The sequence below is a fragment of the Astatotilapia calliptera genome, chromosome 9 (assembly GCF_964374335.1).
Source record: "Astatotilapia calliptera chromosome 9, fAstCal68.1, whole genome shotgun sequence".
Lineage (NCBI taxonomy): Eukaryota > Metazoa > Chordata > Actinopteri > Cichliformes > Cichlidae > Astatotilapia > Astatotilapia calliptera.
This window is the reverse complement of record NC_137430.1, coordinates 200,213-225,685: the sequence shown is the minus strand read 5'-3', so window position 1 is coordinate 225,685 and position 25,473 is coordinate 200,213. Positions and strand designations below refer to the sequence as shown.

General features: G+C 37.5%; 1 protein-coding gene and 1 long non-coding RNA gene across 4 annotated transcripts; both read left to right on the top strand.

The window, feature by feature from the left end:
• The first annotated feature begins 6,437 nt into the window (after positions 1–6,437).
• Positions 6,438–7,703, top strand: LOC145430870 (uncharacterized). Its single transcript, XR_013911184.1, has 2 exons — positions 6,438–6,546; positions 6,981–7,703. It is a non-coding gene; the product is annotated as an uncharacterized LOC145430870 (long non-coding RNA).
• A 1,188-nt stretch (positions 7,704–8,891) lies between these two features.
• On the top strand, positions 8,892–18,410 carry LOC145430868 (uncharacterized). Of its 3 annotated transcripts, XM_080305848.1 has the most exons (3): positions 8,892–16,824; positions 16,941–17,044; positions 17,147–18,410. In XM_080305848.1, exon 1 carries the CDS (start codon positions 8,939–8,941, stop codon positions 15,431–15,433), a length of 6,495 nt encoding a protein of 2,164 aa, XP_080161974.1. In that variant the 5' UTR covers positions 8,892–8,938; the 3' UTR covers positions 15,434–16,824; positions 16,941–17,044; positions 17,147–18,410. The 3 variants fall into 3 exon arrangements, with proteins under 3 accessions (XP_080161974.1, XP_080161973.1, XP_080161972.1); XM_080305847.1 differs by having other exon boundaries at positions 16,941–18,410; XM_080305846.1 differs by having other exon boundaries at positions 8,892–17,044.
• Positions 18,411–25,473: the final 7,063 nt, after the last annotated feature.

Sequence of the window (25,473 nt, the reverse complement as noted above, 5' to 3'; positions counted from 1 at the left end):
CCTATAACTTCAAAACCGTTCAACTTAGAAAAACCATTCAAACACCGTTAGATTCCTATTATTTTGGACAACACTGCTTCTATTTTTCATATTTTTAACATTTATATTTTTAATTTTATTCAACTTTATTCAACAAAAATTTATAATGTATTTCAATGGGGAGACCCTTCAAATCCTCATTCAACTTACTCATTTTTAAACTCTTACTACTTCCACATACATTGACATAGAGCCACCATTCAAACTTTAAAACGAAGACAAGACATTCAACTATTCAACTTGTATTTATCTTTTCAATATCTATTATACTTTTTCTTCAGTTCCAGTTTAAGTTTCATGATGTTTTTTCACCCGTTTCAGAGTTTATAATGGGTGTGTATGGGACGGAATGTTGGGGCTAGAGTGAGGCAGCTCAACTGCTAGAGTGAGAGGAGCAAAAAAATTAATCTTAAAATCTTTTTTAAAACTGCTGCTGTGTCCGCAGCGTTTGCTCTACAGGTATGATTTTACCCTCAAAACGTAGCCATCGCTGTCCTCTTTCATCCAATGTGTTTACTATTGTACTAGGTGTTATGGTTCTTTCATAAATGTCACCAATGCACAGCCTCCTCCCTCCAACTCTTCCATAGACTCTAATGTTAAAATGGCTCAGAAGGTTCGTTTGAAAATCAGAAGAGCATGGTGTTTTTACACTGTCACCACGTCCATATAATAAGCTCCACAGGCATGAAAACTGAGAATTAGGTAGACTAGACATTGCTGTCGCTCACGGTGAAAGAATTTTGTCAATACGACTTTTACTTTTCATTTGGGAGCGATTTGTTTCGGCCTGACTTTTCTGTTCATTTTAAGCAGCAAAAGTGAGGCGCATGTCTGTGTACGTGTGTATGGAGCCATTGGGTGCGGTCACTATAGCAACCAGGCTCACACCTGCCTGCTTAACGAGCTCTGCCTGCCACTGTACCAAGATTCATCTTAAGCACTTCTCTTTCAACTGCTGCTGTGTCCACAGTGTTACAGCCATCATTTTACCCTCAAATTGTCGCCATTATTGTTCTCTTTCCAACACCGTATCTTTCAAAGCTCAGGCATTTAAACTTTTTAAACTGTGTGGATCAAAGTGGAGGGATCACATTTGAGTCATTCAGTGATTCAAAGAATATGACCTTTTAATATTCATTCAGATGTTTTCTGACTCTAAATGTTCTTTTCTCATTTCTTAGGGTTTTCTAATTTACATTTAAAACATTTTCAGTTTTTTTCCAACTTCTTCTTCTGTGTAACCTTCAGCTTTTAGCAGTTCAGCACCTTTGTTTTCAGGTTAAATTCGGGTTTTTTTTTTTTTTTTTTATCTCATTCAATATTTTTAACTCAAAATTCAGCAATTAATTCATTTCAGTGCATACATTCAGATTCAAGCATTCACACTGCAGTTTCTTCAGAAAATGCACTTTCTAGTTATTATTATTATTATTATTATTATTATATTTTATTCTGTATTCCGTACGTTTTTTGTAATCCTACTCCTTCAAAACCGTTCAACTTAGAAAAACCATTCCAACACCGTTAGATTCCTATTCTTTTGGACAACACTGCTTCCATTTTTCATATTTTTAACATTTATATTTTTAATTTTATTCAACTTTATTCAACAAAAATTTATAATGTATTTCAATGGGGAGACCCTTCAAATCCTCATTCAACTTACTCATTTTTAAACTCTTACTACTTCCACATACATTGACATAGAGCCACCATTCAAACTTTAAAACGAAGACAAGACATTCAACTATTCAACTTGTATTTATCTTTTCAATATCTATTATACTTTTTCTTCAGTTCCAGTTTAAGTTTCATGATGTTTTTTCACCCGTTTCAGAGTTTATAATGGGTGTGTATGGGACGGAATGTTGGGGCTAGAGTGAGGCAGCTCAACTGCTAGAGTGAGAGGAGCAAAAAAAAAAATCTTAAAATCTTTTTTAAAACTGCTGCTGTGTCCGCAGCGTTTGCTCTACAGGTATGATTTTACCCTCAAAACGTAGCCATGGCTGTCCTCTTTCATCCAATGTGTTTACTATTGTACTAGGTGTTATGGTTCTTTCATAAATGTCACCAATGCACAGCCTCCTCCCTCCAACTCTTCCATAGACTCTAATGTTAAAATGGCTCAGAAGGTTCGTTTGAAAATCAGAAGAGCATGGTGTCTTTCCACTGTCACCACGTCCATATAATAAACTCCACAGACATGAAAACTGAGAATTTGGTAGACTAGACATTGCTGTCGCTCACAGTGAAAGAATTTTGTCAATACGACTTTTACTTTTCATTTGGGAACGATTTGTTTCGGCCTGACTTTTCTGTTCATTTTAAGCAGCAAAAGTGAGGTGCATGTCTGTGTCCGTGTGTATGGAGCCATTGGGTGCGGTCACTATAGCAACCAGGCTCACACCTGCCTGCTTAACGAGCTCTGCCTGCCACTGTACCAAGATTCATCTTAAACACTTCTCTTTCAACTGCTGCTGTGTCCACAGTGTTACAGCCATCATTTTACCCTCAAAACGTCGCCATCGTTGTTCTTTTTCCAACATCTTGTCTTTCAAAGCTCAGAGATGTAAACTTTTTAAACTATGTGGGTCCAAGTGGAGGGATCACATTTTAGTCATTCAGTGATTCAAAGAATATGACCTTTTAATATTCTTTCAGATGTTTTCTGACTCTAAATGTTCTTTTCTCATTTCTTAGGTTTTTCTAATTTACAATTAAAACATTTTCAGCTTTTTTCCAACTTCTTCTTCTGTGTAACCTTCAGCTTTTAGCAGTTCAGCACTTTTGTTTTCAGGTTAAATTCGGGTTTTTTTTTTATCTCATTCAAAATTTTTAACTTAAATTCAGTAATTATTTCATTTCAATGCATACATTCAGATTCAAGCATTCACACTGCAGTTTCTTCAGAAAATGCACTTTCTAGTTATTAGTGTGAATGCTTGAAAAGCATTCACAGTATTGTTATTCGAATCTTTATTATTATTATTATTATTATTATTATTATATTTTATTTTTCCGTACGTTTTTTCAAAGCCTACTCCTTCAAAACCGTTCAACTTAGAAAAACCATTCAAACATCGTTAGATTCCTATTATTTTGGACATGACTGCTTCTAATTTTCTCATTTTTAACATTTATATTTTTAATTTTATTCAACTTTATTCAACAAAAATTTCCCATGTATTTCAATGGGGAGACCCTTCAAATTCTCATTCAACTTACTCATTTTTAAACTCTTACTACTTCCACATACATTGACATAGAGCCACCATTCAAACTTTAAAACGAAGACAAGACATTCAACTATTCAACTTGTATTTATCTTTTCAATATCTATTATACTTTTTCTTCAGTTCCAGTTTAAGTTTCATGATGTTTTTTCACCCGTTTCAAAATTTATAATTGGTGTGTATGGGACGGAATGTTGGGGCTAGAGTGAGACAGCTCAACTGCTAGAGTGAGAGGAGCAAAAAAATTAATCTTAAAATCTTTTTTAAAACTGCTGCTGTGTCCGCAGCGTTTGCTCTACAGGTATGATTTTACCCTCAAAACGTAGCCATGGCTGTCCTCTTTCATCCAATGTGTTTACTATTGTACTAGGTGTTATGGTTCTTTCATAAATGTCACCAATGCACAGCCTCCTCCCTCCAACTCTTCCATAGACTCTAATGTTAAAATGGCTCAGAAGGTTCGTTTGAAAATCAGAAGAGCATGGTGTCTTTCCACTGTCACCACGTCCATATAATAAACTCCACAGGCATGAAAACTGAGAATTTGGTAGACTAGACATTGCTGCCACTCACGGTGAAAGAATTTTGTCAATACAACTTGTACTTTTCTTTTGGGAACGATTTGTTTGGGCCTGACTTTTCTGTTCATTTTAAGCAGCAAAAGTGAGGCGCATGTCTGTGTCGTGTGTATGGAGCCATTGGGTGCAGTCACTATAGCAACCAGGCTCACACCTGCCTGCTTAACGAGCTCTCTCTCAGTCTGCCAAGATTCATCTTAAACACTTCTCTTTCAACTGCTGCTGTGTCCACAGTGTTTGCTTTACAGCCATCATTTTACCCTCAAAACGTAGCCATTGTTGTTCTCTTTCCAACACCGTGTCTTTCAAAACATTGAGATGTAAACTTTTTGAACTGTGTAGATCCAAGTAGATAGATAACCTCCTAACTGACCCATAGAAATACATTGTTTTCAGTCAGGAGTTTGTCTCAACAGCAGAAAAGACCCCACCTTTTAAATTACTCCTGTGACCACATTTTTGACAGCGGGAACATAAAGAACATGCTGTTGTGTAGAAAAATTCCTCTGGATCTCCATGGTTTAAAAGCTGGCTTGACAGGAATTACAATTTTGGATTTAGAAGCAGTTTTTCCAACAGATGCCATTAAGCAGATTTGAAAGGGGTCACAGAATAATAGTGTCATTGTCCAGAGTCTGTGACTCCTTGTTTATATTTAAGTTTATTATTATTATGGGATTTTGTGCTCCTTTTTCACATTTCATGTTCCTATGTTCTGTGTTCCCTAGTCTGTGTTAAGTTTGTGTGGGTTTTGTTCTGTCGGTGTGTTTCCTGTTTTACGTTGAAGGTCCGTGTCCAATCTCAGTGTGTTCAGATTACATGTCAGACAATCATGTCTGATTACTCCCAGCTGTGCCCTCCTTCTGTGTCTCATTCCCTCGTTATCCCTCTGTGTATTTAAGCCTTGTGTTTGCGGCTGGTTCATCTGTGTATCGCCCTCCGTTGCCCTGTGTGGCTTCCCTATGTTTTCTACATCTCCCTGCATCTCTGTTTCATGTTTGTTTTTGCTTAGCCTTTTCCAGTTTAGGTTACTCTTAGGTGTTTTTTGTACACCACGTTCCTGTTTGTTTTGCCTTCGTGTTAATAAAGCTCGCTCTCTACTTAAGCAGTCTGCATCTTGGCTCCGTTAATAATTCAGACAAATAGTATGTCAGTAGTTAGTGTAGGCCAACTGAATAGAGCATTCTGATTGCCCTGCTAAATGCAAGCTGATTGTGTATTGGTGGACTTGTCTTCTGCACACAGGTTTTTCAGATCTGGAGTCAGTTGATGACTTTAAAATAATCTTTTCTGACTGGATAATTAAAGCTCACAGCATCTACCTGTCTGTAGTTAATTTCCCCACCTTTTAACTAACGTTTAACTAATCTAATCTCATTTAATGTTTCTGTTTATAGTCTGTATAGTTTATCTCCCCACGAATACACTCAAAGTAGTCTTAAAATAAAACCCACAAAACAGTTCAAGATTTAATACTTTTTATTTGCTCATTTAATGCCAGTTGCCCTGTTTTTCTGTATGTCACTCATTCGCTTATACTTGGGCAAAAAGTACCAATTTGTACACTAGTATAGTGTATTTTTTCCCTCTATCTCTCTATGTCTGTCACACACACAGACCAACACACAGACATGTATATGCTCATTAATGCTGTTCAAACTGATGCTCAAATTTCCAAGCACCACCTGAACGCCTCATCTGTTTTTAACCCATCACTGGACCAACTGTCGTCATTCCGCTTTGCTCTCTGCTGTGGTAAGTACAATACAATCAGTACTGCAGTGTTTTATTTTTATGATGGTAAAAATACGTTTGACATTTAAACTCACATATCAAGTCCAACAGAGTTCAAAGAATAAAGAAAGAAAAAAAAAAAGAATAACCTTCGCTATCATTTATACAGGTTTATGATGTTTTGCTGTTAGCAGCAGTGCTAACGCTAGCTTCAATGCTAATGCTAACGCCAGCTATAGTGCTAACACTAGCCTTAGCAATTATTAACTGACAAAAAGAATATTCCTGTGATATCCCTGTGATATTTATTGGCGGTCACTGAGACAAAAGTAACAAATGAGCTTCATTATTGCTATTGTGGCTCAGTTTTAACAGTAAGAATGCTAACGCTAGCTGCAATGCTAACGCTAGCTGCAATGCTAACGCTAGCTGAAATGCTAACGCTAGCTTCAATGCTAATGCTAATGCCAGCTATAGTGCTAACACTAGCCTTAGCAATTGTTAACTGACAAAAAGAATATTCCTGTGATATCCCTGTGATATTTATTGGCAGTCACTGAGTCAAAAGTAACAAATGAGCTTTATTATTGCCATTGTGGCTCAGTTTTAACAGTAAGAATGCTAACGCTAGCTGCAATGCTAACGCTAGCTGCAATGCTAACGCTAGCTGCAATGCTAACATTAACTGAAGTGCTAATGCTAGCTGGAATGCTAAGGCTAGTAACAGTCTAACAGTCTTACATAAGTGGCAATACTTCAGGTAATTAGTTTGAATTATAAAATGGCTGCTGTGTCTTTTAGTGTGCTGTATTATTCTATAACCTGCTAATTATAAGTTCAGTGTATCATGTCGTGTGGGCTTTGTATTTCTGTTAGTCTGATAACACTGTACAGACAACTAACATATTATTTCTCCTCTTACACTTTCAGGAACTTGACTGACATCTGTGCTTTGCCTGGTAGGTGTGCACATACTGTAAGAGAAGCAGACCAAAATAAAAATAAAAAATCTGAATAATATAAACTGTAAAGTGATGGGTTCAAAGTTTTTGCTAGACCTTTTAAACACAATTTTATAACAAATACACACAAGTGCAGCTTAACAATTGGGCTAAATATTTTTTTTCGTATATTTTTGTAGTCACACTACATGTGATTAGTTAATGATTCACTCAATCATATTTGTATTTAAAAATATTATTGCTGAATTTAATTAAATATTTATTATTTTAAAAAGTGCCCAATTATGCAACTTTTTGCACATGGCAGCCGACAACAGTTTAGCTTGAATATTTGTTTTGTCCTTTTTCAGTAGTCACAATTAGTTCATACAATTACCATGTGATATTATTTTAATAAAATTATTATATTTTTCTTGTTTTTTTGTTCACAGTGTGTAGAAGAAGAAGAACAAGGACCAGATCTCCAGTCTTCTCTCTCACATCCCAACCCCCCAACCCCTCTGTCCTCTGTCTTGCTCCACCTGTTGTCTCTGCCTTCTTTCCATCTGTATTTCACTCTGTGGTTTGTGAGAAATTTTGCCAAACCAACAATCCTTTTGCGGTTTGATTTCAAAGCCGTGTCTCTCCTGCTCTGTCTGTTCTCTCTGCTAAATTTTCTCTCTACCTGTTTTTCACTCTTGGCTTGCTGCTGAAAAACGCCAAGCCAACAAAACAATAAAGAGTGCATATTTTGCCTCAACCTATGAACAAACTGAACAAACAAAGAAAAATCTGCGGTTTGATTTCCAAGCCGTGTCTCTCCTGCTCTGCCTGTTCTCTCTTCTAAATTTTCTCTCTACCTGTTTTTCACTCTTGGCTTGCTGCTGAAAAACGCCAAGCCATTAAAGCAATAAGGAGTGCATATATTGCCTCTACCTGAGAACAAACAAAGAAAACTCTAATTCACGGTTTGATTGTGATTTCCCAGCCGTGTCTCTCCTGCTCTGCCTGTTCTCTCTTCTAAATTTTCTCTCTACCTGTTTTTCACTTTGCGCTTGCTGCTAAGTTGTGCCAAGCTAATAAAGAGAGTGCATAATATTCTCTTGACTGAAGAACAAACTGTCAAACGAAAGACAACTGTTTCTGACAAATAAAAACTGAAATATAAAGACAAAGAGAACATCTCCTGGTGTGTGCCACTCTTATTTTATAAACATATTTTCTAAAGCCTAAGAAACACAGGTGTGTGAAAATGCCAAGGAAGCAGAAAAAGTCACAAGCTGCAAAACAACGCTGGAAGAAGTTCCATGAGTTTCACAGTGTACCAATATGTGAACAGGCTGAGTTTGATTTTCCTCAGAGCTCTGCAGAAGACAGTGTGTCTACAAAGACCAATGCTGATGGTGTCAAACAGGCAGGTCAACATGTTCCTGCACATGTACAACAGGTATCTTATGCTGATGCTGTAAAGAGTGGACTGCAGCATGAATTTAATGAACAACATGAGGTGTCATGTGACCCACAGGTGGGTTATGCTGATTTTTTGAAAAGAGGCTGTCACAGTGATGTGGCAGGACCATCTCATGCAGAAAGAATGAACCTTGAAAATCAGCCATCTGTTACACAGGTCTGTGCATCTCACAGCCAGGCTCATCCCAAGTATGGAGACTCCAGAAACAAGCAGTGCACATGTAACTCACTCACATTTCTTGCATTCCTTCATGAGAATGAAAACATGACTACAGCTGACCTTAATCTGGTCTTGGATAAAGGTGATGTGATGTACAAAGAGGCCAAGAAAAGATTTCCTAAAAATATTCATTTGGCAACCGATGAGCTGCCAGACAAAGTTGATGCTCGCTGGTCTATGTATGATGTCGACATGACACAGCCTTCCCGGTATGGGACATTTGAAGAACCTCCAGAGGAAGCAGTAGATACCTTTCTCAGCTTAGAAGCAGGACTGAGCTGCCTGTTGTCAGATGTGCAGTATGCCTTACTGATTATGAGTGGATTGTGTATAGCAGTGTTCAGATCCACATCAAGCAAATATGGTTTCTTTGATCCACACTCCAGAACACCCAGTGGTCTTCCTCTACTACTACAGTCACGTAATCGTGGTACAGCAGTGATGCTGAAATTCACACTCCTCAGTGACATGATTAAGAGGATCCAAGATTCTTATGAAATGATGGAGATATCACCTTCTTGTAACTATGAGCTGAAGCCTGTGCAGTTCTACAGTATGAGCACAGTCAACCTGAGTGATACTATCACAGACACAGTCTGCAGACCAACAGCTGCCACTGCTGTGGCACCTACTCACTCTGATGCAACTGTTGATGAAGCAAACCCCTCTTCTCCAAGGAGAAACACAACCACTGATCTGACTGAGAACATCTTTTGTCAAATGGTGAAACAAAAAGAAGACCAAATGACTCAGTTCACATCATATGAAGATCAGAATGAACCTCCTAATATACCCACTGAACAACTATGCAGTGAATTAAGTTTCCTTCCATCAAGTGATGCTTTTTCATGTCAATCAAATGCTGCCATAACAAATGTTGCTGCCTGTGACCTTTCTGATATAGTTTTACAAAAACTGAAAAAAGTTAATAAACAACAAAGGAACAAAATGAAAAGAAGATTAATGGCATCAGAGAAACCCAGAAATCAGAGAAAAGAAAACCAAAAAAGGAAAGAACAACAAAAGTATGCTTCAAATAAAAATTACAAAGAAAAGAAAAAATCTTGCACAAGTGAGGCATATAAAAACAATCCTGAAGTCAGACAGAAAAGACAACAGTATATGAAAAGACGTTACTGTGAAAATGATGAATTCAGAAAGAAACAAAAACAATATGTTAAAAAACGTTTTTCTGAGAATGCTACAGTTAGAAAGAAACAACAACAATATATTAAAAGACGCTACTGTGAGAACGATGAATTCAGAAAGAAACAACAACAATATATTAAAAGACGCTACTGTGAGAACGATGAATTCAGAAAGAAACAACAACAATATATTAAAAGACGCTACTGTGAGAACGATGAATTCAGAAAGAAACAACAACAATATATTAAAAGACGCTACTGTGAGAACGATGAATTCAGAAAGAAACAACAACAATATATTAAAAGACGCTACTGTGAGAACGATGAATTCAGAAAGAAACAACAACAATATATTAAAAGACGCTACTGTGAGAACGATGAATTCAGAAAGAAACAACAACAATATATTAAAAGACGCTACTGTGAGAACGATGAATTCAGAAAGAAACAACAACAATATATTAAAAGACGCTACTGTGACAATGCTGAATTTAGACAAAAACAAAAAAACTATATCACTAAAAGGTATCAAGAAAACCCTGAATTCAGAGAGAGACAGAGATCTCGAGTGACTCAGCGTTATGCACGTGATAACGCATTCAGAGTAAGACACAGACAACTAATGAAACAACTAATGCGAGACAGGTATCAAAGTAATCTTGCATTCAGGATTATGCACAACATGAGATGTGCAATGAAAATAAAAAGGAAATACAGATGGGTGAACAGACAAACCCAAGAGAGTGACAACAGTGTGATCAACGAGGCCATATCTGTGTTCAAATCACAAATCAAAGCTGGACCATCATACCCATGTACTGTATGCTTCAAGGCTTCATTTCCAAACCAAGTGCGACCCTGCACAAGGTCAAAGTATGTCAAAAACCCACATGTGGTTGCAACATGTTTGACTGGAAGATTTGTTCATGTTTGTGATGAAAACTGCAGAAATGAGCAGTGCAATGTTCCCGATGAGAGAAAGAGAGAGTGGATTTGTCACACCTGCCACGATCATCTTAAAAATGGATCCATGCCAGCGCTTGCTGTTGCCAATAAACTGGATCTTGCTGATACTCCACCTGAACTGTCTGATCTCAACATACTGGAGAGACATCTCATAGCCAAGTGCATACCATTTGCCAAGATCATTCCTCTTCCCAAAGGCAGACAAAGAGCAATTAGAGGAAATGTGGTCTGTGTCCCATCAGAGGTACAGGAAACTGTTGAAGCATTGCCTCGATTAAGAATTAATTCTCAGGTCATGAGAATAAAACTGAAGAGACGCTTGTCTTACAAAGGTCATCAGCTGTTTCAGACTGTAAGCTGGTCTAAACTTGTGCAAGCACTGCATAAACTCAAGCAGATTCATCCACAGTATAAGGATGTGAGCATCAGAGATGATGCTGAGCTGTGTGATCCAACACTTCCTGATGAAGATGATGATGATGATGAAAACATGAATGAGGACGATTATGATGAGGCTGATTTAATGGAAATTGACAGCTGTGAGAAAAATGCACTGAGTGAAGCACAAAATATAAATGAACAGGACATTGACATGTTACCCTGTGATGGTGAACAATCACATGAACAGATGAGAGATGATTCAGAGCAAGCAGATGGACTGACTAATGGTGGTTTTGCACTCGAGTCCTGTTTGCAGCCCCCTGATGTGGCTGAGGAGATATTATGTTTCAGTGAAGGAATCTACTCTGTTGCTCCTGCAGAGAGAAACAATCCAATAAGTTTTTTCAAAACACCTAAACTGGAGGCCATGGCCTTCCCTGTGCAGTTTCCTACAGGCCAAAACACACTTGATGAAAGAAGGCTGATCAAAGTATCCCCCAGTGGGTATTTCAAATCAAGACTTTTCTGCATTGATGATCGTTTTGCCAAAGACACAAACTATTTATTCTTTGCACAGTTTGTGACTGAAATACACTTGGCTACATCCAGCATGACAGTACAGTTAAGGAAGGCAAAGCCTCTGACCAGAGATGGTAGAAAAATAACCTCAGGCATGTTACAAGATAAACATGAGGTGGAGAAACTGGTGCGAAATAAAGATGCAGTGAGATTCATGCAGCCTCTGAGAGGAACCCCAGCCTATTGGGAGAAAACAACAAGAGATCTTTTTGCCATGATCAGACAGTTGGGAACTCCCACGTTCTTTTGCACATTTTCAGCTGCTGAAATGCGCTGGCCTGAAGTGATCGAGGCAATAACAAGGCAGCAAGGTGAACAAGTGAATTTTGAAGGACTCGACTGGTCAGCAAAGTGTGACATCCTGAGAAGCAATCCTGTCACAACAATGCGCATGTTTGACAAGAGAGTTGAAGCATTATTCAGAGATTTACTCTTATCTCCCGCAGAGCCACTTGGCAAAGTCATTGACTACTTTTACAGAGTTGAGTTTCAGCACAGAGGAAGCCCACACATACACTGCCTCCTGTGGGTAGAAGGTGCTCCTGTGTTTGAGGAGGATGATGAGCAAACTGTTCTTGATTTTATAAACAAATACATCACAGCTCAGCTGCCTGATCCACATAAACAACCTGAACTGTACAAAAAAGTAACAGAAGTGCAAAAACACAGTAAGAACCACACAAAGACGTGCTTTAGGAGTTTAAGCTCCGGGTGCCGTTTTGGTTTTCCCAAACCACCCTGCAATGAGACAATGATCACAAGACCCAGTGAGGATGATGCACTGGAAGTAGAAACGGCAAAGAACAAGCTCAGACCACTGAACCAGCTGCTGAATGAACCTGAAACTGCTTCCATGAGTTTAGAGCAGCTCTTGGAAAGATGCAAGTTGACACATGCAGAATATGAGAGATACCTGAATAAAATGAACATGAGGAGTACGATCATACTAAAGCGTGATCCAAAAGACTCTTGGATAAACGGCTATAATCCACATCTGCTTGAAGCCTGGAACAGTAATATCGACATAAGCTTTGTTTTAGATGCTTTTGGTGCTGCAAATTATTTAATGAAATATATATCAAAAAAAGAGGGCGGGCTATCTGAGTACCTGAAAACTGTCATTGAGAACTCCCATAAGGACAGTGTAAATGAGTGCGATGAAATGAGAGCCGTCATGCAGGCATATTCAAAGAAGCGAGAGATCAGTGCACAGGAGTGTGTTGCTCGTGCATGTGGTCTTCACATGAAGCAATGCTCACGTGCTGTAATATTCATTCCAACTGATGATAATCCTGTGAAAATGAGTCGTCCCCTGTCAGTTCTGGACAACACAACACCTGAGTCTTCCAATGTTTGGATGACATCTTTGAATGACAAATACAAAGCCAGACCTGAAACACCAGAGTATGAGGAGATGTGCATGGCAGACTTTGCTGCTACTTGCAGGATTGTCTATGGCCAACAGAAAAAAGGTAAAGATGTTTTGCCCCTTCTCAATGAGATGGGGTTTGTGCAAAGGCGCAAAAACAATAAGCCTGCTATCATCAGATTTCACCGCTGCTCACAAGAAAAACATCCAGAGCAATATTACGGAAGACTGCTTAAACTGTACCTTCCTCATCGTTCAGACCACGAACTGAAAACACCATCGTTGCCAACCTATCAGGCTTTCTATGGTGCTGGCTGTGTACAGCTACCAGGTACTGACCATCTTGAGTACGTGCAACACATTGTCAAAAGAAACAGAGAAAAATATGAGAAAAACAGTGAGGAGATCGAGAGCGCTGTTGAGGAATATGAGCAGAACAGAGGTGTGACTGACGAATGGTGTAATCTGGCACCTGAATCAGATCTCGTAAGGTTGCCACTTGTCGAACAAGAAAGAGAGCGAGACAATGAAAATGAACAGGAAGATGTGCCCGACTACAGCCGTCAGGCTGATGCTTCAACAGAAGTCAGAGCCATCAGGGAACCCCCTGCTATTGATCCCACATTGTTACGTCAGATGTTTCAGAATCTGAACAAGAAGCAAGCCTGCATATTTTATGCAGTTAGAGACTGGTGCATTAAAAGAGTCTGTGCTCTAAATCCAGAACAGTTTTTCTTTTATATTAATGGTGGTGCTGGAACAGGAAAATCACATCTTATCAAATGCATCTACTCAGAAGCATCTAAGATACTGAGCAAAGTGCCCAGATATGCAGACGACGTTGACATATCAAAACCCACTGTCCTGTTAACTGCTTTCACTGGGACTGCAGCTTTTAACATTTCTGGAACAACACTGCATTCTCTTCTCAAGCTGCCTAGAAGCTTAAAACCTCCCATTCAGGGACTTGGCAATCAGCTGGATGAAGTCAGATCAGAACTTATGAATGCTGAAATAATCGTCATTGACGAAGTGTCTATGGTGTCAAGACATCTGTTTGCATATGTAGATGCAAGACTCAAACAGATCAAAGGGACTCGGAGACCCTTTGGAGGCATGTCAGTCATTGCTGTCGGAGACTTCTATCAGCTACCCCCAGTGCGACAGTCTAAACCTCTCTGTGTGCACAACCCATCCGAGATCGACCTGTGGCGGGAGCATTTTCAGATGATCACTCTGACTGAGATTATGCGTCAGAAAGATGATGTTGTCTTTGCAGAGATGCTGAACAGAATTCGTGTAAAAGGAAAGTTGGATGAGCTTTGCGAAGCAGATAGAGATTTGTTGTTACAGGCCATAACTGAACCAGCCCATTGTCCGACTGATGCATTGCACATTTTTGCAACTAATAAAGAAGTGGATGCACACAACTCTGCAACACTGGCTCTGCTCCACACTCATGTCATTGACATCGATGCAGATGATTTTAGAAAAGATCCTAGAACTGGCAGAATGGCACTTCAAGACAGACCATTCAAAGGAGGTAAAAACGAGTTACCAGACACACTGAAAGTTGCAGAAGGAGCTCGTGTCATGCTCACCAGAAACATTGACATACAAAATGGTTTGGTTAATGGAGCTTTTGGAAAACTACTTAGAGTAGTTTACTCTGAAAACGACCAACACATCATCAAGCTTGGACTTAAAATGGATAATGAGACATCTGGAAAGAATAACCGCACACCAGCAGACGACATGGTGTACATTGAGAGAGCAGAGGAGAATCTGAAGCAGAAAGGAGTGGTACGAAGACAGTTCCCAGTGAAGCTGGCCTTTGCATGTACAATACATAAGGTACAGGGTATGACAACCACATCAGCTGTTGTCTCTCTTAAGAGCATTTTTGAGCCCGGCATGGCCTACGTAGCTGTCAGTAGAGTGACGTCTCTCAGTGGACTGTATCTTCTTGATATGGAGGAGAAAAAAATATTCACCAACCCAGAAATCACTGCAGCACTTGAGAACATGAGACAAGCCAACCTTGATGACATGATGCCTCTTCTACACGTGAGACAAACCCTCAGCAGGTCAGAGGTTTTCACCATTGTTCATCATAATACAGAGGGACTGCCAGCTCACATTAATGACATCAAAAGTCACCATGAATTGTGTCTAGCAGATGTTTTGTGCCTAACAGAAACACACCTGCGGGGCTCTTTTGTCGCAGAGAGTCTCCACTTGGAAAATTATAATTTGTTCAAACGCAACAGACACCTGTCCTACACAAACTTTCCCCAGATGGCAAACAGAAGTGGTGGTGGAGTTGCTGTTTATGTGAAAAGTGACATTCAAGTGCATGAAAAACAGTACATCCATAATGTAACTGACCTTGAATTTCTGGCTTTAAAGGTTGAAGCACCAGTCAGTGCTCTGATTGCAGTTGTATACAGACCTCCAGACTACACTCTGAGGCCATTCCTGAAAAACCTGGTAAGCCTATTAGACTCATTGGAGATCATGGACTGTCATCCCATCATAGTTTGTGGTGATTTTAATGAGAATGTTTTATCCAGTGCAAACAAACCAATCATGGAGTTGTTTGAGTCTAGGGGATACGCACAGGTCATCACTGCCCCTACCACAGAGAAGAACACACTGCTTGACCTAATTTTCATTTCTCAGTCAGATCGATGTCTCCATTCTGGAATCATGAAGACATACCATAGTTACCATGACCCAGTATACTGTGTATTGTCCTGTGATGATTCATGATCTAGATCTTTGAATACAGTAAGTAATTTCTATATTTTTGAATGACTTAAGAAAGTAGAGCGCTATTTAAAAGTTGACGCCCTGCATTGCAGTATAATGTTTGAATTGTTTACATAAAATACAATTACATGAATTAAGTAATGATATCAGTAAAAGATGACAATTTTATTTATTACAGAAAATCTAAAATTCACTAACAGTAACCTATAAATGTCAGAAAAATCAAATATAGCAGTTTAAAATGAATAGTGTAGGCATATCCTCTCTGCAGCCAGGCTTCAACATCCTGCCAGGCTGCCCCAGTCTCACTGTGGCTGGGAGGGAGGGAGGGTGGACCAGAGGATTGCCCACACAACACATAAATGTTCAACAGCTTCTTCATTGTTTCTGAGAGAACAATAATGACTAAAGGTTGCTTTTTAAAAAAACAAACAAACAAACAAACAAACAAACAAACCTAATTACAGCAATAATGACAGTTAAGCCACTTTATGTGTGCCTCTATTTTGAAATACTATTTACAAAAATATTATTATTTTGGTTTGTTATAAACTTTAAACTTTTTCAAAAGTACACAATTATATTTTTGGACAAATTTTTCTATGAAACATAAATTTTTATGAGCTTTTATCATGTTTCTGGCCAGTGCAATCATCAGGGTGGGTCTGGGTTGATAACTGCACATTTCTGGCCAGAAATGTTTCAGCAGTGTTACATATGTAGTGCATATGTTACACTTGCTTTCTGTTACCAGCTGATACCCTACATTTGTATAGACATTTGATGGTGTGAGGTTGGGGAGTTGAGTGGGAGGGGGGGGGGGGTACGGTGGGAGTTGAGGGGGGGTTTCCTTTCCTGTTAGGTTTCCTTTTTTTTTTCTTTTTTTTTTTTTAAGCAAGACACAGTCCTCCTGTGTCTTCTCCAATCTTCACATGTAAAATCCAACAATGTGAAGCACATAGCAGCTAGAAACTGTAATGCCACAGATCAGAGAAACTTCATCATCACCATCTTCATCGCCATACGATCAGAGCGTGAGACTTCACATCTGGAGCACAGGAGAGATTCTGTGATAAGTCTTCCTTCTAGCTTGTCCCACAAGCAGTCGGTGAGATTTACTAACAACAAAAAGGGTTAATGACATTATTTCCATGAAAACATGTATTCATTCTTTGTGAAGTGTTTAAATTGTGTTTTCACTTGACCTTAGGAGTGTTAGAGTGTATTGTAATGTCTGTACTCAGGTGTTTCCCTCTGTGATCCATCCCCTTCAGAGCCGAGACACTCAGGACTGAACAGACTGCACAGTTTCTGTGACTGAGCCTCCAAAACACCTTCTTTGAAACCACTCATGATAGAAGGGCTTCATATTTGCAGCAGCACTACTACAGGTATTCAGTTTATTACAGGATGTGTTTGTTTCTTAGGACCAGCTCTGAGTGCACACTACCTAACATATACACCTTTCTGTTTATTACAAACCAACTACTCTGGATCATACGGCCAGTTGGCAGGAATGTTGCTGCAGGAAAACATCCCTGGAGATCACCATCATTGTCAGACTGACTGTGCCTCCTCTGTGCAGTGTCAAGATCCTCCCTAAATGAGTGTGTAAGTTAACATTTTCATTATTTTATTCCCTTTGACAAGACAAGTATCACTGATATTTACATTTACAACTACATATTCCTGTTTTCTGCTCTTCTTTTAAAGTCCTCAGCTATCCTGCTTCTGTGCTGCTTGCCACACATCAAACACTGGCCGGATGACAGGGAGGATCCACTCTGAAGTCACTGGACATGATGAGGATCATATGGGACTTCATAGTTTCACAGAAACATTGTGCTCTGTGATTACAGGTTTTAAATGGACATAATGACTGCCTCTCTCTGATCAACAGGCTAAAGGATTGTTGTCATTGTTAGTGCTCTGTACAATGTATGCTTATTTAGTATTTCATCACAGAGCAAACCTTTATTTATTTAACATATTTTTATTTTGTTTTAATGTTGAATTAACTGTGGGGATTTTTTTAAGTGGGCACTCGGGATGTCATATGGCCAGAAATGTGGTAACTGGAATTCAACGTTATGGAAGAAAAAATCTGCTAAGAACAAAACACACACAAAACCCCCCAAGAAAATTCAAATTCATTCCATGTAATCCAATCTAAAACATTTTAAACTGCTGAACAGCAACACAAACAGTGTTAAAAAACAGTGTTAACAGAATGATTATGATGATTTTGTACCAAAGTTTCAGGTCACATGGCACACCTAGTGTGTAGTGTGGGGTATCAGCTGGTAAGTATAGGTTTTTTCATATTTGTGTCCTTAGAGTTTAGATAGATAAAGCCTTGTGTATAATAATTAGTCATAACCACAACTCAAAGTCAGGGACTAACTAATTTTGGGACTTTGTGTCTGAGCCCAGGTTAAAACAATGTGTAAAAAAGCATTTAGTGGCATGGCTGAACAATGCTGTATGGATACTTATTTATCCATGTTCACAAAAAGGACTAATGTGTTTATTTGATTATTTGCACGTGTTAAACTGTGTCACCACCTTAGGCTTTCATTTGAGTTTACTCAAAAATCTCTATACAGTTCTCTTTTACCACTGTGTGGACTCTGTTTACATTAAAACATAAAGAAGAATGAGTAATAAAAAGATGTGTAGACAGATTAAGTAGGACGATAGAAACAGCTGTTCAGCCATGTTCTAAGAAACCAACACAATTTAAAGGTTCAGGATTGTGGTTTTAAAAGTTGAATTTTCATGTATTTCATATCTTGCTTATTATTTTTTATTTAGTTATTTAATTTAGTTATTTTTATTTATTCTACTAGTCCTTTTCAGAAAGAAGCTGTAAAATATGACTTAAGATTTTTTTTTTATTTTCTATGACATACAAAACAAATTGATGTATGTAATACTATTAAACATGATATACACATGTGTATATGTCTGAAAAACATTATGCTGTATATTAAAGTTTGCATTTTCTCCAGAATTTTTGTTCATCTTTTAAGTTCATTTCAGTTAGAAGAATTTGAACTTTTAATATTCATTCAGAGATTTTCTGACTCTAAATTTTCTTTTGTCATTACTCATTTTTTTATTATTTACATTTTAAACATGTTTAGCTTTTTTCCAACTTCTTCTTCTGTGTAACCTTCAGCTTTTAGCAGTTCAGCACCTTTGTTTTCAGGTTAAATTCGTTTTTTTTTTGTTTTTTTTTTAATCTCATTCAATATTTTTAACTCAAAATTCAGCAATTAATTCATTTCAGTGCATACATTCAGATTCAAGCATTCACACTGCAGTTTCTTCAGAAAATGCACTTTCTAGTTATTATTATTATATTTTATTCTGTATTCCGTACGTTTTTTGTAATCCTATAACTTCAAAACCGTTCAACTTAGAAAAACCATTCAAACACCGTTAGATTCCTATTCTTTTGGACAACACTGCTTCTATTTTTCATATTTTTAACATTTATATTTTTAATTTTATTCAACTTTATTCAACAAAAATTTATAATGTATTTCAATGGGGAGACCCTTCAAATCCTCATTCAACTTACTCATTTTTAAACTCTTACTACTTCCACATACATTGACATAGAGCCACCATTCAAACTTTAAAACGAAGACAAGACATTCAACTATTCAACTTGTATTTATCTTTTCAATATCTATTATACTTTTTCTTCAGTTCCAGTTTAAGTTTCATGATGTTTTTTCACCCGTTTCAGAGTTTATAATGGGTGTGTATGGGACGGAATGTTGGGGCTAGAGTGAGGCAGCTCAACTGCTAGAGTGAGAGGAGCAAAAAAATTAATCTTAAAATCTTTTTTAAAACTGCTGCTGTGTCCTCAGCGTTTGCTCTACAGGTATCATTTTACCCTCAAAACGTAGCCATCGCTGTCCTCTTTCATCCAATGTGTTTACTATTGTACTAGGTGTTATGGTTCTTTCATAAATGTCACCAATGCACAGCCTCCTCCCTCCAACTCTTCCATAGACTCTAATGTTAAAATGGCTCAGAAGGTTCGTTTGAAAATCAGAAGAGCATGGTGTCTTTCCACTGTCACCACGTCCATATAATAAGCTCCACAGGCATGAAAACTGAGAATTAGGTAGACTAGACATTGCTGTCGCTCACGGTGAAAGAATTTTGTCAATACGACTTTTACTTTTCATTTGGGAACGATTTGTTTCGGCCTGACTTTTCTGTTCATTTTAAGCAGCAAAAGTGAGGCGCATGTCTGTGTACGTGTGTATGGAGCCATTGGGTGCGGTCACTATAGCAACCAGGCTCACACCTGCCTGCTTAACGAGCTCTCTCTCTCACTCTGCCAAGATTCATCTTAAACACTTCTCTTTCAACTGCTGCTGTGTCCACAGTGTTACAGCCATCATTTTACCCTCAAAATGTCACCATCGTTGTTCTCTTTCCAACATTGTCTTTCAAAGCTCAGACTTTTACATTTTTTAAACTGTGTGGATCAAAGTGGAGGGATCACATTTGAGTCATTCAGTGATTCAAAGAATATGACCTTTTAATATTCATTCAGATGTTTTCTGACTCTAAATGTTCTTTTCTCATTTCTTAGGGTTTTCTAATTTACATTTAAAACATTTTCAGTTTTTTTCCAACTCCTTCTTCTGTGTAACCTTCAGCTTTTAGCAGTTCAGCACCTTTGTTTTCAGGTTAAATTCGTTTTTTTTTTTTGTTGTTTTTTATCTCATTCAATATTTTTAACTCAAAATTCAGCAATTAATTCATTTCAGTGCATACATTCAGATTCAAGCATTCACACTGCAGTTTCTTCAGAAAATGCACTTTCTAGTTAGTGTGAATGCTTGAAAAGCATTCACAGTATTGTTCTTCTAATCTTTATTATTAGTGTGAATGCTTGAAAAGCATTCACAGTATTGTTCTTCTAATTAGTGTGAATGCTTGAAAAGCATTCACAGTATTGTTATTCTAATCTTTATTATTATTATTATATTTTATTTTTCCGTACGTTTTTTGAAAGCCTACTCCTTCAAAACCGTTCAACTTAGAAAAACCATTCAAACACCGTTAGATTCCTATTCTTTTGGACAATATTGCTTCTATTTTTCTCATTTTTAACATTTATATTTTTAATTTTATTCAACTTTTTTCAACAAAAATTTCCCATGTATTTCAATGGGGAGACCCTTCAAATTCTCATTCAACTTACTCATTTTTAAACTCTTACTACTTCAACATACGTTCACATAGAGCCACCATTCAAACTTTAAAACGAAGACAAGACATTCAACTATTCAACTTGTATTTATCTTTTCAATATCTATTATACTTTTTCTTCAGTTCCAGTTTAAGTTTCATGATGTTTTTTCACCCGTTTCAGAGTTTATAATGGGTGTGTATGGGACGGAATGTTGGGGCTAGAGTGAGGCAGCTCAACTGCTAGAGTGAGAGGAGCAAAAAAATTAATCTTAAAATATTTTTTAAAACTGCTGCTGTGTCCGCAGCGTTTGCTCTACAGGTATGATTTTACCCTCAAAACGTAGCCATGGCTGTCCTCTTTCATCCAATGTGTTTACTATTGTCCTAGGTGTTATGGTTCTTTCATAAATGTCACCAATGCACAGCCTCCTCCCTCCAACTCTTCCATAGACTCTAATGTTAAAATGGCTCAGAAGGTTCGTTTGAAAATCAGAAGAGCATGGTGTCTTTACACTGTCACCACGTCCATATAATAAGCTCCACAGGCATGAAAACTGAGAATTAGGTAGACTAGACATGGCTGTCGCTCACGGTGAAAGAATTTTGTCAGTACGACATGTACTTTTCATTTGGGAGCGATTTGTTTCGGCCTGACTTTTCTGTTCATTTTAAGCAGCAAAAGTGAGGTGCATGTCTGTGTGCGTGTGTATGGAGCCATTGGGTGCGGTCACTATAGCAACCAGGCTCACACCTGCCTGCTTAACGAGCTCTGCCTGCCACTCTGCCAAGATTCATCTTAAACACTTCTCTTTCAACTGCTGCTGTGTCCACAGTGTTACAGCCATCATTTTACCCTCAAAACGTCACCATCGTTGTTCTCTTTCCAACATCTTGTCTTTCAAAGCTCAGACATTTAAACTTTTTAAACTGTGTGGATCCAAGTGGAGGGATCACATTTTAGTCATTCAGTGATTCAAAGAATATGACCTTTTAATATTCTTTCAGATGTTTTCTGACTCTAAATGTTCTTTTCTCATTTCTTAGGTTTTTCTAATTTACAATTAAAACATTTTCAGCTTTTTTCCAACTTCTTCTTCTGTGTAACCTTCAGCTTTTGGCAGTTCAGCACTTTTGTTTTCAGGTTAAATTCGGGTTTTTTTTTTAATCTCATTCAAAATTTTTAACTTAAATTCAGTAATTATTTCATTTCAATGCATACATTCAGATTCAAGCATTCACACTGCAGTTTCTTCAGAAAATGCACTTTCTAGTTATATTTTATTATTTTTCCGTACGTTTTTTGAAAGCCTACTCCTTCAAAACCGTTCAACTTAGAAAAACCATTCAAACATCGTTAGATTCCTATTATTTTGGACAACATTGCTTCTATTTTTCTCATTTTTAACATTTATATTTTTAATTTTATTCAACTTTATTCAACAAAAATTTCCCATGTATTTCAATGGGGAGACCCTTCAAATTCTCATTTAACTTACTCATTTTTAAACTCTTACTACTTCAACATACGTTCACATAGAGCCACCATTCAAACTTTAAAACGAAGACACGACATTCAACTATTCAACTTGTATTTATCTTTTCAATATCTATTATACTTTTTCTTCAGTTCCAGTTTAAGTTTCATGATGTTTTTTCACCCGTTTCAGAGTTTATAATGGGTGTGTATGGGACGGAATGTTGGGGCTAGAGTGAGGCAGCTCAACTGCTAGAGTGAGAGGAGCAAAAAAATTAATCTTAAAATCTTTTTTAAAACTGCTGCTGTGTCCGCAGCGTTTGCTCTACAGGTATGATTTTACCCTCAAAACGTAGCCATCGCTGTCCTCTTTCATCCAATGTGTTTACTATTGTCCTAGGTGTTATGGTTCTTCCGTAAATGTCACCAATGCACAGCCTCCTCCCTCCAACTCTTCCATAGACTCTAATGTTAAAATGGCTCAGAAGGTTCGTTTGAAAATCAGAAGAGCATGGTGTCTTTCCACTGTCACCACGTCCATATAATAAACTCCACAGACATGAAAACTGAGAATTAGGTAGACTAGAAGCTGCTGTCGCTCACGGTGAAAGAATTTTGTCAATACGACTTTTACTTTTCATTTGGGAGCGATTTGTTTCGGCCTGACTTTTCTGTTCATTTTAAGCAGCAAAAGTGAGGCGCATGTCTGTGTACGTGTGTATGGAGCCATTGGGTGCGGTCACTATAGCAACCAGGCTCACACCTGCCTGCTTAACGAGCTCTGCCTGCCACTGTACCAAGATTCATCTTAAGCACTTCTCTTTCAACTGCTGCTGTGTCCACAGTGTTACAGCCATCATTTTACCCTCAAAACGTCGCCATTATTGTTCTCTTTCCAACACCGTATCTTTCAAAGCTCAGGCATTTAAACTTTTTAAACTGTGTGGATCAAAGTGGAGGGATCACATTTGAGTCATTCAGTGATTCAAAGAATATGACCTTTTAATATTCATTCAGATGTTTTCTGACTCTAAATGTTCTTTTCTCATTTCTTAGGGTTTTCTAATTTACATTTAAAACATTTTCAGTTTTTTTCCAACTCCTTCTTCTGTGTAACCTTCAGCTTTTAGCAGTTCAGCACCTTTGTTTTCAGGTTAAATTCGTTTTTTTTTTGTTTTTTTTAATCTCATTCAATATTTTTAACTCAAAATTCAGCAATTAATTCATTTCAGTGCATACATTCAGATTCAAGCATTCACACTGCAGTTTCTTCAGAAAATGCACTTTCTAGTCTTTATTATTATATTTTATTCTGTATTCCGTACGTTTTTTGAAAGCCTACTCCTTCAAAACCGTTCAACTTAGAAAAACCATTCAAACATCGTTAGATTCCTATTATTTTGGACAACATTGCTTCTATTTTTCTCATTTTTAACATTTATATTTTTAATTTTATTCAACTTTATTCAACAAAAATTTCCCATGTATTTCAATGGGGAGACCCTTCAAATTCTCTTTCAACTTACTCATTTTTAAACTCTTACTACTTCCACATACATTGACATAGAGCCACCATTCAAACTTTAAAACGAAGACAAGACATTCAACTATTCAACTTGTATTTATCTTTTCAATATCTATTATACTTTTTCTTCAGTTCCAGTTTAAGTTTCATGATGTTTTTTCACCCGTTTCAGAGTTTATAATGGGTGTGTATGGGACGGAATGTTGGGGCTAGAGTGAGACAGCTCAACTGCTAGAGTGAGAGGAGCAAAAAAATTAATCTTAAAATCTTTTTTAAAACTGCTGCTGTGTCCACAGCGTTTGCTCTACAGGTATGATTTTACCCTCAAAACGTAGCCATGGCTGTCCTCTTTCATCCAATGTGTTTACTATTGTCCTAGGTGTTATGGTTCTTTCATAAATGTCACCAATGCACAGCCTCCTCCCTCCAACTCTTCCATAGACTCTAATGTTAAAATGGCTCAGAAGGTTCGTTTGAAAATCAGAAGAGCATGGTGTCTTTACACTGTCACCACGTCCATATAATAAACTCCACAGGCATGAAAACTGAGAATTAGGTAGACTAGACATGGCTGTCGCTCACGGTGAAAGAATTTTGTCAATACGACATGTACTTTTCATTTGGGAAGAATTTGTTTGGGCCTGACTTTTCTGTTCATTTTAAGCAGCAAAAGTGAGGCGCATGTCTGTGTACGTGTGTATGGAGCATTGGGTGCAGTCACTATAGCAACCAGGCTCACACCTGCCTGCTTAACGAGCTCTGCCTGCCACTGTACCAAGATTCATCTTAAGCACTTCTCTTTCAACTGCTGCTGTGTCCACAGTGTTACAGCCATCATTTTACCCTCAAAACGTCGCCATTATTGTTCTCTTTCCAACACCGTATCTTTCAAAGCTCAGGCATTTAAACTTTTTAAACTGTGTGGATCAAAGTGGAGGGATCACATTTGAGTCATTCAGTGATTCAAAGAATATGACCTTTTAATATTCATTCAGATGTTTTCTGACTCTAAATGTTCTTTTCTCATTTCTTAGGGTTTTCTAATTTACATTTAAAACATTTTCAGTTTTTTTCCAACTCCTTCTTCTGTGTAACCTTCAGCTTTTAGCAGTTCAGCACCTTTGTTTTCAGGTTAAAATCGTTTTTTTTTTTTTTTTTTTAATCTCATTCAATATTTTTAACTCAAAATTCAGCAATTAATTCATTTCAGTGCATACATTCAGATTCAAGCATTCACACTGCAGTTTCTTCAGAAAATGCACTTTCTAGTTATTATTATTAGTGTGAATGCTTGAAAAGCATTCACAGTATTGTTGTTGTAATCTTTATTATTATTATTATTATTATATTTTATTCTGTATTCCGTACGTTTTTTGTAATCCTACTCCTTCAAAACCGTTCAACTTAGAAAAACCATTCCAACACCGTTAGATTCCTATTCTTTTGGACAACACTGCTTCCATTTTTCATATTTTTAACATTTATATTTTTAATTTTATTCAACTTTATTCAACAAAAATTTATAATGTATTTCAATGGGGAGACCCTTCAAATCCTCATTCAACTTACTCATTTTTAAACTCTTACTACTTCCACATACATTGACATAGAGCCACCATTCAAACTTTAAAACGAAGACAAGACATTCAACTATTCAACTTGCATTTATCTTTTCAATATCTATTATACTTTTTCTTCAGTTCCAGTTTAAGTTTCATGATGTTTTTTCACCCGTTTCAGAGTTTATAATGGGTGTGTATGGGACGGAATGTTGGGGCTAGAGTGAGACAGCTCAACTGCTAGAGTGAGAGGAGCAAA